The sequence below is a fragment of the Poecilia reticulata genome, chromosome 15, assembly GCF_904066995.2.
Source record: "Poecilia reticulata chromosome 15, P_reticulata-male-v2, whole genome shotgun sequence".
NCBI classification, from domain to species: Eukaryota; Metazoa; Chordata; class Actinopteri; order Cyprinodontiformes; family Poeciliidae; genus Poecilia; species Poecilia reticulata.
The window spans coordinates 588,835-607,851 of NC_088844.1; the positions used below are offsets into that span (position 1 = coordinate 588,835).

The 19,017-nt window shown below is 41.2% G+C and overlaps 1 protein-coding gene across 2 annotated transcripts in view; it reads left to right on the top strand.

Annotated features, from left to right (window-relative positions):
• The first annotated feature begins 10,755 nt into the window (after positions 1-10,755).
• LOC145555014 (attractin-like protein 1) overlaps positions 10,756-19,017 on the top strand; it is a 65,220-nt gene continuing 56,958 nt past the window's right edge. For both annotated transcript variants that reach the window (XR_014091049.1, XM_081616085.1), the window contains exons 1-3: positions 10,756-10,895; positions 15,549-15,765; positions 16,009-16,146. Coding sequence is in view for 1 of the 2 variants with exons in the window: in XM_081616085.1 (XP_081472211.1) it covers positions 16,114-16,146 (33 nt within the window). In the remaining variant the exon portion in view is untranslated. The remainder of the gene's footprint in view (positions 10,896-15,548; positions 15,766-16,008; positions 16,147-19,017) is intronic.

Consider the following 19,017-nt stretch of genomic DNA (forward strand, 5'->3'; position numbering starts at 1 on the left):
AAGAGGGAAAGCTACGAGTTATAGCATATGCCAGTCGTGGGTTGTCTGCCAGTGAAGCCAGATATCCAGCCCATAAATTGGAATTTTTAGCTTTAAAATGGAGCGTAACTGAAAAATTCCATGACTATCTTTATGGCTCCAGATTCACTGTCATTACGGATAACAATCCATTAACATATGTCTTGACCTCTGCTAAACTTGATGCTGCTAGTCATCGATGGCTTGCTGCGCTGTCTACATATGATTTTAAATTGCAGTATCGTGCAGGCAGCCAAAACAGTGATGCTGATGCCCTCTCCAGGAGACCACACCCCCAGACACCTGATCCACAGAGAGAATGGGCTATGGTGCAACAGTTCATCACAGCACATATGGATAAACCAGAGGATACTGCAGAACTCACCCCTGATGTGGTTGGAGCCATTTGCCACAGCTGTCTGCTGAGAAGCCAAAGTCCTGATGGTCCTTTGGAAAGAAACATTACTCTGGTGGAAACGATGAGTATAACTCCTACAGTCCTTCCTGATTTGTATGTTGATGAGTTTCAAGGATTGTCGGTGCTTCCATCATTGTCCCTTCATGACATCAGGGAGAAACAGAGAGCTGATCCTGTTTTGAGAGAAGTTATTCATCAGCTTGAAACGGGAGAAAAGATCCCTCCAACAGCTAGAGCTGAACTTCCTGACTTTCCTCTTCTGATGAGAGAATGGAATCGTCTTGAATTAAGAGATGACATCTTGTACAGAGGAAGACATGATGGTGAGATTTTATCATTTCAGCTTGTGTTGCCGGAGGAATGTCGTCCTGTTGTCCTTTCAAGTCTCCATGATGATATGGGCCACATGGGGATTGAAAGAACACTTGACCTTGTAAGATCGCGATTTTTCTGGCCCCGCATGTCTGTAAATGTTGAAAACAAGATTAAAACTTGCAATCGCTGCATTCGCCGGAAAGCTCTGCCAGAACGAGCCGCACCATTAGTGACCATCCAGACCAGCCGGCCACTTGAGCTCCTGTGCATGGATTTTCTATCAGTTGAACCTGATAAAAGCAACACTAAAAACATCCTTGTCCTCACAGACCATTTCACCAAGTATGCTATGGCCTTTCCAACAGCCAATCAAAAAGCAAAGACTATCGCAAAATGTCTGTGGGAGAATTTTATTGTGCATTATGGGTTTCCAGAACGCCTGCACACAGACCAAGGGCCTGATTTTGAGTCTCACCTCATCAAAGAGCTCTGCAACATTGCTGGCATTAAAAAGTCGCACACCACGCCATACCATCCTCGTGGGAACCCTGTTGAAAGGTTCAATAGAACTTTGCTCAGCATGTTGGGTACATTGGAGCCAGAGCAGAAAACTAGGTGGAAAGAGTACGTCAAACCACTTGTGCATGCGTACAATTGCACCCGAAATGAGGTCACAGGCTTTACTCCATATGAGTTGATGTTCGGTCGCTGCCCGAGACTTCCTGTTGACATTGCCTTTAACTTGCCTGTCAAAAGTCCCTCATCTCAATCACATTCTCAGTATGTGCAGAATCTGCGTTCTCGGCTGAAGGAAAGTTTCCAGTTAGTTTCCAAAAATGCAGAAAAGATAGCAAGAAGAAACAAGATTCGTTTTGATCAAAGAGTGAAACCAGCCCATCTTGAAGAAGGTGATCGGGTATTAGTGAGAAATGTGAGGTTCAGAGGCAAGCATAAACTGGAGGATAAATGGGAAACAAATGTTTATGTGGTGGTTGGTAGTATGGGTGATCTTCCTGTGTATGTTGTAAGACCAGAAGCGGATCCCACTGGAGGGACCCGAACTCTGCACCGTGACCTTCTTCTCCCTTGTGGATTTCTTCCCCAGATTGAAGAAGTTGATCAGCCAATTTCTACACCTACTTGTAGACCTCATACCCGCAGTCTCCAGGAACCAACAGAGGACCTGGAAGAGAGCCTGGATGAGGAAGATGAGTGGAGTGTGCCTCGGTTCTCAGTTTTGTCACCTGTGAAGGTCAGTGTTGAGGGAACAATCCCTACCCAGCCCATGAGCAGGGTTACAGAAACTGAAACAGAGATGCGGATTCCTTCACCTGATGGCGAGTCGTCTCTACTGTCGGATGCTGTGGGTCCACCATCGGACCAGGAAAACATTTCTTCAGGAGATGATCAGATGGACCCTAAAGATCTACTTGAACCTGAGCTGAGTCCTCCTGAGGAAAATTTGGAGTCTCATGGCCCGGTAGAGACGTTGCTTAATTCAACCACATCCTCATCGCATTCCGCTGAATCACCTATAGCCACTCGTGAGGTTACTGGAGAATTAGAAGCTGAACAGCCAATTCGTCGATCTAGTCGACAGACAAAACCAGTCCAGCGTCTGCAGTATTCTGCTTTAGGCAAACCACTAGCTTCTGTAGTGAAAACCCTTTTGCATAGTATAGCAACTGCTTATGATGAAATGTTTATTGAACCTGCATCTGCTCCCATATATTCTAATATCCAGGTGGTATAGCATGCATCGGTGTTGCATGGATTTAAGGGGGGAGGGTGTAGCCCGGGTGTAAATTTCTAGCTTTCACCGGTTTCTCAAACTCTTCATTAAATCACATGATAATCCTGGTAATAGTGTCGCTCTCACGAGACTATGAAGCAACCAATCACTGCCCAGTTTCTAAGGTCACATGTTGTATTGCAGCCTGTTGGCTGGCTATATTAATTTGAGCAGGAAGTTTGAACACTAGATGCATTGGGGGGAGCTGAGCAGAGCAGAGCAGAGCAGAGCTGAGCTACAGGAGCCGATTACCACCAGACCAGCCAGGAGAGATGTCAGTTGTATGTAGAGCAACCGGCGGATCTGGCCAGAAGATGGCGAGCTAAATGTCCAGGCCTAGAGCCATAAGAAAAAGATTGCACTACGTGTGTGAAGACTTCCGCTCTCCTGCCAGGATGGTAGGAGGCTCCTTGTAGCCTGAGAACTCTTTCTGTCTCATCTTGATTTCGGATTTCCCACCTGGGACCTAAACCACATCAAGGCAAGCACCTTACCCAGAGTCAGCCTGTCTTGGGATTTGATTACCCCAGCTTGGGGTCAACGGACTGAAGGGTGTGGGCTTGGTCAACTGTGGGGATTAATTTACTTTGGTTTTGTTTGTTTGTTTTCTTCCCTAGTATTGCGCATGTTTTGTTTTTGTATGGCCTTTTAAATGTCTGTTTTTCTTGTTGGATTTATATGTATTGTTGTCTTTCACCATCAATATAACACACTGGCACACTGCAAATCTTCAGACTCCGTGTCTTCTTCATGAGTCGAATGCTAGTCTTCTGAGAAACCAGCCCAATTGATCCATTTATTAATATGGCATTCTTTAAATATACTACAGAGCCTTTATGTTAACATATGATAAAAGAAGTAACTTGTTTATTGAATTGGTTTTGGAAATACCTGTGGGCGATTTGATTATGTGATACGTCATTGCTAATTAGCAGGCTGCTAAGATTTCTCAGGTCGTTACATAGGATTGCCGCTCATAGCATCCTGAGGTAGCTGTTGCATCAGTTGTACTTATAATGTGTGCATCTGAATGTAACACACTTCTGTAAGCTGCTCTGAGCTCATCCTGAGTTGTTTGTGTTTTGACAGTTTCACTCAATTCTACATGGAAATAAAGGAAGAACTAATTAATCCAGACTCGTGTGAAAGGAGTTTGGCTGATGGTTAGTTTTGGTACAAGACACGATAGCGAGACCATTACAAAGTCAAAATTGGAAATCAAAGAAGAATGCGCCCATTAAAACGGAATTAGGTTTTAATAGGGAATTGAAATTTGAGAATGTTGTTGATCAGTTAAATAGCATTGAGGGGAAATGCTATTTAACAGTTTTTAAATAATACTGGGATCATTATGAGAATTTGAGGAATAGATATTAGGATCCAGTAGATGGCAGTAGTGCAACAATAATGGATGCAAGCTGCTGTTGAAATCTAAAGAAGAAGAAGAACAAAGCACCCATTTTTATTTAGCACATGCTAGTAGCACATGCTAGGACACGAAGGATCAGCACTTTTACACAGTTACTGTTCGGAAACTACCGTAATCAGTTCAGTTAAATCTAAACTTGGCAACTTTTCTTTTTCAACGTAATAAATGTGATATTCAATTGACCTGTTATGACTCAAATTTTGGGCGTCCGTCCCCCTCTGCTGCTGCTGCATCGCTGTGGAAAACCTGGAGCGGCAGAGATATCTGCGGCTTAGATGTGCATGTTTACTGGTTTAAAAAAAAAACTTTGGGGAGGTCACGTGATGCAGTTATCCTGAGCGGACGCTTGTCGCTGGGCTCCCACTCCTCTCGAGCCAATTTGGATTATTCTTCTATCCTTATCTAAACTGACAAGTTGTAGGCTTATTTTATAGCAACCCGACACCATGCCCAACCTTAAAACAGCTAAATCTTCCGCTTATAAACCAACTGAAGAGCCAACAAGGAAGAATACGCTAACTAGCAAAGAAGCTACCCAGGTAGCTCAGCAGCACGAGGTGCTAGCTAGTGGCTCTGACACTCTAGCCGCAGATATTTCCCAATCTGTTACTGAGAAGATTTCGGCTCTGATTGACATGAAGTTTAAGGAGTTTTCCACCACTTTGGGTAACATCTCTGCTAAAATAGAAGCCAATACGGAACGCATCACGGTAGCAGAGCACCGCATCTCAGAAGTGGAGGACGACATGTCGACGGTGGGACCTAGGCTGAAGGAGCTGGAGTCGAAAGTACGCTCTCTGACGGAGAAATGTACCGATTTGGAGGGACGGAGCCGTAGGGATAATATCCTGATCTACAACCTCAAAGAAGACACGGAAGGTCGACAACCAGTCTCATTTTTTGAGAGATGGCTCCCTACTCTTCTCGGCTTGGAGACTAAGCGGGGCGTCATTAAGATCGACCGGGCTCATCGGAGTCTTGGACCGCCGAGACCTGACCGGCCGCGTGCTGTGATTATTAAGCTACATCACTCCAGAGATACTTCCAGGATCCTGACAGCTGCAAGGAAGCAGGCTCCGCTCACATACGAAGGCCAAACGGTCTTCATCAGACAGGATATGACTGCTGCTGTCAAGGAGATGCGCCGTGCGTTTAACGGGGTGTGTGAACTTCTTATCAAGAAGGAGGTGAGATTCTCCATGCGATATCCGGCTGTCCTGTCTTTTACGCACGAAGGGAAAACCCGTTCGTTTCGATCACCCAAGGATGCACTTGCTTTCCTGGACGAAATGAACTGAGACCATCCTATGGCTTGGTTGAATACACGCGTTGGTCCCTTGCCTGGGGGCTGATGCTCTGCTTTTTCTTTCCTTTTCTCTTCGGTGCAGAATTCTGTTGTTAAGGTATGTGGCTAATTCTTGGACAGATGTTCTACAACTCGGATTTTTGTTTACCTTGTGCCTCACATGGATGGACAAGATTTATTATGAAACATGCTGGTTGCTGGGATTTATCACCAACACGTTTAAATTGTTGTGGCTCGGGATGGGGTGGGGGGAGCTTAGCTTTAGGGAGGATGTCTGATCTTCTTTTCTCGGCGGCGACTCTTCTCGGGCTCAGGTGCCCCGGTTTTCATTTTGTTGCTACGGTTGGCGGTCTAGAACCGCACAGGGGAAACGGGGGCGGCGGGTGGGGGTTGTTGGGGCCATCGTTTGGGGATGGCCGTTTTTTCGTTCATGTGTTTTTTTTTCTTCTCCTTATTGTTTATGCCAACGTACAACGTAAGTTACCTGTTTTTCATGTCAGAAAACTGCCGTTTTTTTCAATTACTTTTCATAAATTCATGGAGGTATACTGTTATTGTAACACTCTCTCACAGATGATAAAACTATCGTCAACTTTATTATGAGTGATCTCAAAATAGTCTCCCTTAATGTTAAGGGAATAAATAATGTGATAAAAAGACAAAAGATCCTAACATTCTTGAAAAAGGAAAACACAAAAATAGCACTATTGTCAGAAACCCACTTAACTGACAATGAGCACCTTAAACTGAGGAGGAATTGGGTGGGCCAGGTGTTTTACTCATCACATAACTCTAAGAGTAGAGGAGTTGCCATATTAATTCACCGGAGTCTTCCCTTTACTTTGGAGAAAACTATGAGCGACAATGATGGTCGATATGTTCTTATCTCAGGTTATCTTTCTGGAGAACACATCCTAATAGGTTGCATATATGGCCCAAATATATATGAGGCCACTTTCTTCCCAAAACTGCTGTCGGACATTGCTTCAGTACACACACCGTACATAGTAGTGGGGGGGGGATTTTAATTGTATTCACGACCCAGACGTTGACCAGTCTCCTCCTAGGTCTACTACAACTTCAAGAAAAAGTCTGAGATTACAAGAGTTTTGCCAAGACTTAGAACTGTATGACACCTGGAGAGTCACTAACCCTAGAGAGAGAGATTATACTTTTTTTTCTCAACCCCATCAAACGTTCTCTCGGATTGATTTCTTCTTATCTTCAAGAATGGTTTTGGATCGAGTTAGAAACTGTTCAATCAGAACATGTACAATCTCTGATCACTCTCCTGTTATTTTATGTATTAACCCCCCTTATGCTGATCCTGCTTCTCGCCACTGGAGGATGAATCCCTCTTTACTGAGCTACCCATCTTTTGTTGACTACATTACAGAGCAATGGAATTTCTTCATGGATACTAATAAGACCCCAGATATCAACCCTTCGTTACTCTGGGAGACAGCTAAAGCTTTTATTAGGGGATGTGTCATTTCATATACCACAGCTCAGAAAAAAGCTGCCATCAAAGAACAATTACACTTAGAAAGAATAGTACAACAAACAGAGTTGCAATTTAAAAATACACCCTCTAGAGCACTGTCTAAGAAACTAGAAGCAGCTCGCTCAGCTTTAAATCAATTACTAACAAAACAAGCAGAATCAACCATTTTCTTTGCTAAACACAGATTATACCAGTCAGGGAACAAACCGGGTCGGCTACTAGCAAGGCTAACAAAAGGCAGAATGGAAGCAAACACAATTTCATCACTACAAGACAACAACCAGGACAGACATCATAAAACGACAGACATTAATAGGGTTATGAGGGAATTCTATCAAAAACTTTATTCATCTGAATGCAGTTCATCCGATGTTAAAATAACGGAATTCTTAAGTGGCGCGGCTCTACCTCGCCTGACAGAGGAACAACAAGAAGTCTTAGGTGCTCCAATCTCTCAGATAGAAGTCAGAGAAGCCATCGCCTCCCTTAAGGGTGGAAAAGCTCCCGGACCCGACGGTTTCTGTCCAGAATTCTATAAGAAATTAAGCCACCTGGTGGTAGGACCACTTACTGACATGTTTATGCACTCGTTTGAGTGCGGAAGTTTGCCACCAACTCTTAACCTGGCAAACATCAACCTCATCCTCAAAAAAGATAAACCACCAGACATCTGTGGCTCATATAGACCTATTAGCCTTATCGGGGTAGATAGTAAGCTGCTCTCTAAATTACTTGCAACGAGACTGGAGAAGCTGCTGATTTTCTTAATAAACCCAGATCAGACTGGATTCATACAGAATCGCTTCTCCTTCATAAATATGAGGAGATTACTTAATGTAATTCAGTACGCAAGCCAAACGAACTGTAGAGCTTTTTCTGTATCTTTAGATGCTGAAAAGGCATTTGACAGGATTGAATGGAAGTACCTGTTCAATGTTTTGGAGAGATTCGGGATAGGGGGTGATTTTCTGAAATGGATCAAGATACTCTACAGTTCCCCATCAGCCTGTGTCATGACTAATGGTGTTCAATCTCCATCTTTCAGAATACACAGGGGAACTCGACAGGGTTGTCCTCTATCCCCGCTTCTGTTCGCTCTTGCACTGGAGCCCCTAGCAGTGGTTATTAGGTCACAACAAAATGTGCATGGTGTGATGATTGATGGTAAAATCCATAAAATAGCGTTATATGCAGACGATATTCTGTTATTTGTAACAAAACCTGACATCTCAATACCAGCTATCTTATCCACTATTTATGAGTTTGGTTCCTTTTCAGGGTATAAAATCAATTTTGATAAATCAGAAGCAATGCCATTAGGTATTGCTACTGTGCAGGACCTACCCTCTAGGTGTTCCCTGAGATGTTCCCAACATGGCTTCACTTACCTGGGAATTAAGGTGTCCCCTAACCTGTCAGAACTATGGAAGCTTAATTTCTCTCCAATAGTTAGTAAAATAAGAAGGGACTTAGAAAGGTGGCATGACCTTCCCTTATCATTTATGGGGCGTATAAGTTTAATTAAAATGAACATTTTTCCACGCCTTTTATATCCCCTCCAAATGTTACCTCTTTGGCTATCCAAAAAAGTCACTACGGATATAGAGAGAGCATTCTCCAGATTCATTTGGCATGGCAAGAGACCTTGACAGAAAATCAAGGTTTTACAGCTTCCTGTTGACAGAGGTGGCTTGGCTTTGCCAAACATCTACTATTACAACTGGGCTTGCCATGCTCGTTATCTGTGGGAGTGGTTACAGGCTCATCTTAACTCAAACTCTTGCCTTGATTCGTGGGCTTCTCAGCCTGCTTCTTTGTGGAGCCTCACCACTGGAGATAGGAAGAAGTTATCAAGAGATATTAAACATAATCCAATTATTTACAACACAATTAGAGTGTGGCAGAGGATTTGGAACCACGCAGGAGGTGGCCTCTGCTCCTCACTCCTGACACCTCTCATAAGAAACCAGGACTTTATCCCAGGCCTTAAGCCCAACATTTTTGACCTGTGGCATAGCAGAGGAGTGAGAGTGATCGGAGATCTGTTTACAGAGAATGTACTTATGACATTTCAACAATTACAGTTAAAATTTGGTATTCCTAAAGAAGACTTTTTTGGTTTTCTTCAAATTCGCCATTTCATTGGTTCTTTGGGGCTCTCCCCTTCTGGCTTGGTCACACACAATGAGATTGAGAAATTCCTTGTTGACCGGAAAAAACTTAGGCATTTTATTTCTGCTTTCTATGCAGTGCTTTACTCTCTCACCCCAGGTGGTGCTGGGGACATTGCGCGGAAATGGGAGGAAGACCTTGATACAGTATACATTGAGGATGACTGGCAAGAAGCCATTAATGTAGTTAATTCAACTTTTATATGTAATACGCTCAGAGAGACACAGTATAAAATTTTACATCGCTTACATATAACACCGTTTATACTGAATAAGATGGATCGGCAGCTTTCTCCCCTATGTACCAAATGTGGAAGAGAGGTTGGAACATACTACCATTATTTCTGGCAATGCAAACTGATTAAAAGATTCTGGGATGCAATTTCTAAAGAGCTGAGTGACGTGTTTCATGTAAAGATCAGATGTGATCCAGGTCTGTTTCTTCTTGGCCTCCCTTCAAAATCAGTCACTCTGACACAATCACACTTCAAGCTTTGTGACAAATTATTGCTTCTAGGTAGAAGATGCATTTTAATTAATTGGATTAAGGATAAGCCACCAACTGTCACACAGTGGTACAGAGAAATATTTAGGGTCCTCCCTCATGAAAGGATTAGTGCAGTTCTTAAGGGTAATGAAAAACATTTCCTTGATATGTGGTCTCCTGTGCTTAGCTATCTACCTAAAGAGTTGACGCAACTTGTGATGAGAGGTCAGAATCCTATGAAGTGGAAGGTTTCACCAGGTCTTAACTAAAGGACACCCTCCCTTTGTATCATAAGGCATTTTTCTTTTCCTTTTTCTTACCTCCCGGCTAGCTATGTTTATGTTATCAGGCTTTAAACATGTCTATTGGATACATGATATTACATAAATGTAACATTGTACGATGGCTTCCCCTTTTGTTTTTTGTTTTTTTGTTGTTGTTTTTTTGTTTCGTTTTTCTTGTTTTTGTTTCTCTTTGCACACCGATGTAAGGTTATAAGCAGTACACTGTATGATCTATTGTTTTTACTTGTGAAAACATAAAACTAATAAAAATGTTTTGGAAAAAAAAAAAACAAAAAAAAACTTTGGGGTTGTGGTTTATAGTCCGCTGTGGCTCATAGTTAGGGAAATACGAATTATAATCCTTCCTGGATATTTTCTGTGAAGAACCCAGAGAGGATTATTTGATTGTGCTTTCTGGAAAACAATACATTTTTACATTTACGCACTCCTGCAATCGTCACACTTTTTCTGTTACAAACTGACTCCGGCCCCCCAGCAGAGAAGGGAAAAGTTATGTGGCCCTCACAGGAAAAAGTTTGGGGACCCCTGATATAAAGCATAATATGCAAAAATATGTATCCATTTCGAAAATACACATTGATGTGCATTACTTTACATTTACTGTTAGCAGAGCTGGCCTTTACTGTTGTATTGTCAATTTTGAGATGTCGGGGGAGTCTCAAATATGGAAGTAAATATGTGCCATCAGAATTTGAATAAAAAATGCATCTGAAACTTGAATGTTGTATATTTGCGCTTACTTTTTCAATTTCAAAATTAATTCAGAATACAATTTTGACCCCCCCAAAATTTCAGTATTATTTGTACATGTTTGCAATTTTCATTTGTTAAAAAAATTCACATTCCCATTTCAAAGTGATGAGATTTTCAATATATATTTTTTCAGTGTTTAAAAAATTCAACTTTTAAAAATTCAAATGCAATATTTTCAGTGTCCTAAAAATTCAATTTGCTCAAATTCGCTGTCTCAAATTCAGCGTCTAAAAATTTGCTGTACAAAAATGGCAAGGTTACTTCAGGTCACAGACATTAGCAATCGTTGTCAGATTTCAACACCCAGCCAATCACATGACGCGAGCGTCATATTGAAGAAATACCAGCATCACCGAGGCTACCGACCATGGAGGCGAACGCAAACCCAACCCCAATGGTGAGTCTATGCTTTCATATTTCTGTAGTATATTTTATTTTGCGCATGAACTTTGATACATGATATTAAAGCTTGATTTAAAACACGGGTTTGGGCCGTTGTTAATCTTATGCCATGTAATGCTGGCATATTAGTTCTCGCTACCTGCTAGACCTCAACCCCTCTTCTCTTGGCTGTCCCACACCCAATTTTCCCGTGTTTAATTAAAAAAAGGAATATCACTTGCGCCAAGTCTAGAATCTTTAAAGATAACTGATAACTTTCCGGGTTGTTTGTATGTGTCTTAGGTGAGACTGAGATGGGCAGTCTTGGTAAAAGTTTTCCAAGAGATGCTACAGCTAATGTAGCAAGCTAATATGGCTGCCTTGTATTCGCCCCTTCAAAGAGGGGCTGTGAACTCTTCCGACATTAATTATAACCACAACCCCATTCTGTTCATCTACTGTATTGTTCATGTGACTTCATTTATGAATAAATTAATACATTTATGGTCATTATAGCGTCTTCCAAACTACTGCTTCTCTGATATATAATATTAATTTACATTCTTTTTACTTTGCGGTACAAAACGTTGTTCTGTAACCTAGCAACATTAGAAACAACCTCCTTTGTTTTTCATTTGATTTGAACTCATTTTGAAGAAAATATATGCTTGCAAGTACAGCTGTTAACTTATTAAAATCCTTTTAATCCCCACTACTTTGTAACTCACAGGCCAGAGGGAGCTCGTAAGTGTGAATCTCGTGCTGTGCATTTGTGAATCTTTTGCATTTGTGGATCTTAGTCTGTGCATTTGTAAATTATGAGACCGTTTTAGCTAGAGATGTACCGATCAGGTTTATTCTTGCCGATACCAATTCCGATCACCCAGGAGGGCCGATCACCAATACCGATCACATAATTATTATTATTTTTTAATCATAAACACTACCGGTTATATTATGTGGAAAAAGGAACCATGAATTCACCTTAATTTAGACAAAAACTTCGTTTTAATAACTTTTTCCAAGAAGAAAACTAAACATTGTGCAAATTGTACTGCTATTGATAATACTCTCTTTAACAGACTGATAACATATGAAGGCTCTGAAGAGGCTAAATAATGCAAATAGCCACAATAAAACCTCTCAACATTGCCAAAAAATTCCAAGTATAAAACTTAACATTCAAAGGCAAATACAGGTACCATTACAATAAACAATCCTGAGTTACTGAATGAAAACTTCCTGATAGCATGGCGGCTAGCTGATTACTGCTAGTTCTGATTGGCTGTTTCTGACTGAGCGGAGTAATTATGCAGAACTGGGAGATCGATCGATTATTTTTTCAGAGATTATCTGTCTCGTGTTAGGACAGCAAAAGTTTTAATACGTATGTAAAATGTATTTTTTTAGGTTAGATGCTGCAGCTTTAAGCAGAGGTTCGGTGTGAGTGTCTCTACCTGGTGGAGCAAAAGCGGCGCTCCGTCTGTCAAATATTACTACCTGTAGCGCGTAGCAGCGGTTCAACAGCAAGAGCAGAACCAGCGTCTTACATCGCAGCTCGAAGACTTAAAAATAATTTTGCGGGTTATTTGTTTAGCTTTCTGACCATCATGCTAATCCGGGTGAGTGTAGTTGTGCGCTGCTTTACCTGCTATCTGATCCTCTATATGTCTTTTCTGCAGTGAGCCTCGATGTAGCCAAACTCCGTCAAGTATGGCATTGTTTTTATGTCGTATTAGCTTTGTTGTGTTGATGCATTTTGACGTGCTTCAATTTTCCACCGCAACACAAACTTCCCCATTCACTCAGTGCCTTATAGTTCCACATCGTTTAGGATTTGTTGCTGCGCATTTGCGCAGTGTGAAGGAAAGAGGAAACCAGCTGCACAGGCAGGCTGCGAAATGAGATGCAGGTGATCGGTATCGGCAACAAGAGCCAATGATCGCCGATTATGATCGGTGACCGATCGATCGGCACACCTCTACAAAAAAACATTGTAAATAGAAATTATTTTCACAGGCGTCTACGAAAAATGCAATGGACATTCAACTTAAAATTGGTAGGCCTAACAGCAGCCAATCAGAGTGGAAAAAATATTCTTATTCTGTGCCGTTTTCTAGTTGTTAAATATTCCACAAAATGACCAGATAAAAGATGTACAACAATGCCAGTTTAAATTTTGATCTATTTGCAAAATGCCGGAGCTCTGCAACATTAAAACATGGATAGAACTGTAACTACATTAATCATAACTCTTCTTCTCTTCAGTGTTTCTGTCGGTTACTGATGGTGCAGGTCTGTGCTGCCTTCAGGAGAATGGGACATCAGAGTATCATCCATAAAGTTTCACCCACATGGCATTTATTGTGCAAACCAGAGCTTTCAGTGGAAAAACAAAAGTGCCAGATCTTTTTAATGCCATACAAATATGAGACAGAAACATGGATTATATCTTTATATAGATAGACCTGTCTATTGATTTATAGATTAATAGTTTTACTGGACAGAAATTACGAAGAACAAATCTGGTTCTTAATCAAATCCTAATGAGTCAAATTGAAAGTGTCATGGAGTCAACATCCTCATGACATTAACACTGACATGAAAAATTATATTGAAGAAATTAATATATCAAATCTAATTAAAAACATAAATAAGTGATCAGTTCTTTACTATTATGGTCTGTAAGATATATTTATTCTCAGTACTAAGATATGGTCTCAACAAACCCATGGCACTTCAACAATATTATTTTACCTTTTATCTGGAAATAGTGTCTGTTTATTCTTGCCATACAGTCCTCTGTATTAATTATTGCTCAAAAGGTCTTGCCATACCAGTTTATTCCTCTGTATTTACTTTAGTTTCTTAGTTTATTCTTGCATTTTGTTCTTCTTTCATTTCCATTTAGTTTCCTTTGATTAGTATTATCCTCTTTTAGTTTAATGCTATGTCCACTCTCGTTTCTTTCCTGTTGCTAGATTTATTTTATCATTTATTGACGCTCACCATTAGTAATCTTCACTCTTCTCCTGCTGCGCCGCCTAATCATCATGTGTTTCACATCATGTGTTGATTTTTCATTGTTTTTATGCCATAATTCACATCTAATTCGTTGCTCCGTTTTATGTCCCGCTTGTGTCCCAGAGTTTTGCGCAATGTGCAACGTCGTTTTTTTTATTTTTTTTAAACCCCCTGTGGTACAGGGCTGTCGGGAAGCGAATACATGGGTAAAAGGCAGACTGACATAAACCTTTTAAAACAACAGAAACAATTTCGGTATTCTGATAATTGAAATTTAAAAGTGCTGTGGTATCGTCGTTCTATCACACATGTTTCATACTGGACCACTTACAGCACCGGTGTTAACGCTATAAAATGAACGCTCTCTATTGTGGTATCACCCATGGAGGGATTTCTTTATTTAAATGGGTTCATTTTTCAGAGGGATACAAAGTGAGGGTATCGTGATTTTAGTAATTACATGTTTATTAGAGCGATTTTCTGTTGTCCTTCCAATCCATGGAAGCGTGCAGCCTTCAAACGGAAATAAAACACTTTTTAATATAAGTTGCTGCTTTGACATGATCACAGAACTGGCAAAACATGTACAAAAATACCAAAGGGAATCACAGCAACGTCATCAGACCGTGTAACACTGAACTGGTGCGGTGAAGTTACCAGTAGCAGGAGCGGAGCTGCACCAAGAAGCTACAAACACTGAATAGAAGGAGAACTGCCATTGATACAGTTGTAGCCAAGCATGATTTAATGTTACACAATACAGTTTTACCAAGTTGCTCAAAGTCTAAACTGGTATTGTTCTGCATATAAGGTGTAACGTTTACCTTCGACCAAACGCCCCCCAAAGGAATGCGCCCCCCTTTTGTGAAAATGTCCGCCAGCGCCCCCTGTCGTCCTCTGAACGCCCCTCGGGGAGCAGTACTGACCACGTTGAGAACCGCTAGTCCAGATCATAGTTGGATTACATTGAACTAAAAGATCGAGTCTAATAAGGGGCTGCACAGTGGCGCAGTTGGTAGAGCTGTTGCCTTGCAGCAAGAAGGTTCTGGGCTCAATTCTCAGCCCCGGTCTTTCTGCATGTAGTTTGCATGTTCTCCCTGTGCATGCGTGGGTTTTCTCCGGGTACTCCGGTTTCCTCCCACGGTCCAAAAACATGACTGTCAGGTTAATTGGCCTCTCCAAATTGCCCCTAGGTGTGAGTGTGTGGGTGCATGGTTGATTGTCCTATGTGTCTCTGTGTTGCCCTGCGACAGACTGGCGACCTGTCCAGGGTGTATCCCGCCTCTTGCCCAGAACGTTAGCTGGAAATAGGCACCAGCAACCCTCCAGACCCCACTAAGGGACAAGGGTGTAAGAAAATGGATGGAGTCAATAAGTCAACTCTCTTTACTGTAATCTTTCTTATGCTTGTTTATTTTATTGTGTTTTGGGATGTGTTATTTGGTTCCCTTTAAAATAATCTCTGGAGGTATTGCATTTCGTCCAGTCATTGCAGCTTCTCAATCATTTTTTGGCGTAGTGGCATGAAATCTGATTCCATTCATTCGGAACCTTGCTGTTATACAACAACGTGCAGAATTTTCATTATTGCATCTTTTCTGAACTGATTTTTAATCTTTTTCCTCTGTCTTTCCAATCCTACCAGCTCAGAACTGTTTGGGTCTCAGGACCTGTGCCAAGTGCCTGAATAGAGTCAAGTACGGCTGGTGTGGTGACCTCAGCAACACTGGCAGAGGCGTGTGCATGAAAGGTTCCTATTGAGGGCCCCTGAAACCTTGAAGCACCAGGTCTGGATCCAGACTGCTGGACAGGGACATGGTGGTGGGTCAGAGCCTACAATTTTGCCTTTATTGAGTGTCCTGGTGAGTGGACATTTGCACCAAATCCTCCTTGTTCAACAGGCGTGATTACATCAATGTTTTGACATTGTTACAACCACAAACTTAAAAACTCGCTATTCAATGTGTTAAAGTGTAATGTGAACCAAAGTTAAAGTCGCAAACAGTTTTAGCCACAATCGAAAATAAAAATGCAATGAAAGCATTTTCATTTCCGTCATGTTGCACCTATTGAATCCACTAATGCTGCGTTTTGCTTCCTTCCAGCGTGTCAATGTAATGACCACAGCAGGTGTGTGAACAGCAGTGTGTGTGAGCACTGTGGGAATCTGACAGCAGGGACACACTGTCAGACCTGCATCCCTGGTTACTATGGAGACCCCACCAATGGAGGGAAGTGTAATGGTAATACTACTCCTCTAAAACCTTTTAAAACCTTTTCTTTTTCTCTTTACAGCTTTTATGTCTTGAAGCGTTTATTCTTTTAAGACAATGTTGTAATGGTTGCCTGCAGCCTGATGGGGGCAGTGTTTAAAAGCTTTAGGATGCTAATATTTGGTGTTTTAGAACAATAAATTACATGTAGTTTGAAGCAGGAGTGGAGAGAGTGTGTTGCAGCTTAGAAGAGACGCAGCAGCTCAAACCATCCTGCATGTTTTGATGTCATATGGAAACAGTTACACACTGTGGGGGAAAATTTGTGTGGTCATTTGGGTTAGGGGCAACTGGATGGTATTATCTCGGTGGGGGATGAATCACCAATAATCAGAGAGAAAGGAATGAATGAATGAGCGAGCGAGTGCTGGTGAAGTGAGACAGAGGTGCAGTCACATTAGTTTCCCTGTGACTGATGTTTGTTTGGGCTTGGTGACGGTATGACATTAAATTGCTCTTAATCATTTTCTTATTTCCTGACTTGACTGGTGTTTCTGTCCCTGGTGGATTTTCACACTTAGCGTTGCGCTGATGGATGCATGTCAGCCCCCATCCTCCCCCTCCTGGCTGAACAGCCAGTGGCTTTCCTTGTTACTTTGGCCTCATTTCTTTGTCTATTCAATCTTTTGTTTCCCTTATAAATAGAATTATGTCTCTGCTGTAACCAATACTTCATTCTGCTCTTCTGTCCTATTTTTGCATTTTCTTTTTAATTTTATCATTCTATATTTTGTTTTTGCTTACTTGTAAATTTTTTGTCTTCACTGCAAAAACACAAAATCTTCCCAAGTATTTTTGGTCCAATTTATAGTGCAAATATCTTAATTCTCTTGAAATAAGAGAAAACTAACTTAGAAGCAGCTTCTCATTAAGATATAGGAGCTTGTTTTAAGTCATTTCTTCATATTGATGAAAGCGTAAAAGTTCATTGGCAGATCATTTCACTAGAAACATTGGGAAAATATCTTGTTATAAGTGAAATAATCTGAAAATGGAACAAGTACCTTTTTCATCAATATTTAGGAGTTATTGACTTAAAACAAGCGTATATTTCCTGCTGAAAAGTTATTTTTGAGTTAGTTTTGTCTTATTTGCACTAGAAACTAGACAGATACTACTTAATCAGATTTTGTGTTTTTGCAATGTTCTCTTTTTCCTATTAATTTTAAAACAATAGATGCAACAATGTTTTTTTGTTTACCTATTAACTATGTTTTTCACGGTTTTAAGTAAGAGAACAACATTTATTATTAGGGAAGCTTATCACTGTTTTGTTGGGGATAGTGTTGTTTACACAGACGTTTATAGAAGTCCATCACACGATCATGGAACTGTTGTCCTCTCCATGTGACTGACAAAGAGCAATCCAGTCTGTAGCCTCAGAACAATCCTGCAGGGTTGTATAGCATTTAAATGCACAGTGAGAACCCCCGTATGGCCCAAGTCAGAAACTAACTGTCTAGTTGGATTCTTTACCTTTTGAAATTAGCAGTGTTGAATACACACAAACTCAAGTTGGTCATTTATCGCTACTGAACTCCATCTGCTTTCATGTCCTCGCATCTCCATCTTCTACCTCCGTCTACAACACAATAATTTCCTGCCTCGGTTTACACTGACTCCATCTCCCACCCGTGGTTCCCCTTTCCACCAAGCAATTCATCCTTTTTTCTGTCTTCATTCTTTAGATTTACCTTGAGCTAAAGGCCCTGGAGCAAATGACATGTGGCCGATTAGAGCACTGAATGATGGAGAGACAGCTCTCTCCTTGCCAGAGAGGAAAGAAAAAGGGAATCGGATTGTGAATAGAGGAGAGGAGGGAGCTGGGACAAGAAGAGAGGAAGGGGCGGGAGAGGAAGGACACGAAGCGGGGTTAATGTGGGTGGAAAAGGACAGATGTCCTTGGTTTGAGGACATGATGGAAGAGATGGAGGGAGGAATGAAGTGGGAGAGATAGACGAAAGACAGAGGAGAGGGGAGTTTGTCCCTTTTCTGTCCCTGTGACAGATGATTAACTAACCTTGTCAAATCTGGATGAAGTGCATGTTTGAGTGTGTGTGTGTGCACCGGGCATTAGTGTCCTTTCTCTTTGACTGGATCATTCACTTTGTCCTGCACACTTACAAAATCAAACTGACCTTTAGAGCCGACAACCAGGTGGATGTCCGTTTGGCCCCTCAGATCAGATCATAGACTTTAGACCCCAGACAGAAACCTGTAAATGTTTCAAGCACTTCCTGGCTCATTGTGTTTAACCGATCTCTCGTCTCATTTTCACTACGTTACAGGAGCGTTTCTGAAAAATATATTTTTCACGCAAAACGGTTGTGCCAGGCTGTGTTAGTTTTACAGATAGAAACACGTCCACACTTGGTGGTATGCAGTCACAGTTGGAAACACAATGCCAGAGCCTGCCACCTGTTTGACTGCATCTGTCCCGCATAGTCAGAACATAAATGTTATGGTGAATTACGCTGTGGATCACGCTCGGAATGAGATATTTCCATACATTGTATAAGAAGGGAACATACAGTATTTCATCAGAAGGTTGGAATTAACATTTTCCGTTTTAGGCCAGTTAGGATTTTGAAGATTATTTCTATTAGCTAAGTGTCAGAATAAAATGACTTTCTGCAAAGTCAGGAGTTTACCATAAAGATTGCTTTCACCCCATTTCAGTAGAATAAAAAGGCTGCCTGTGGGTGTTTTTAATCAGACAATATCCAGATTGGAGTCTGCTGGGCTATTATATTAATTTATGAATGCTTTTGTTGTCTGATAAAAGGAAACTGGAAGTGTTTGACCAAAATGACAATTAGCTGGGTTTCCATGCACATCAAT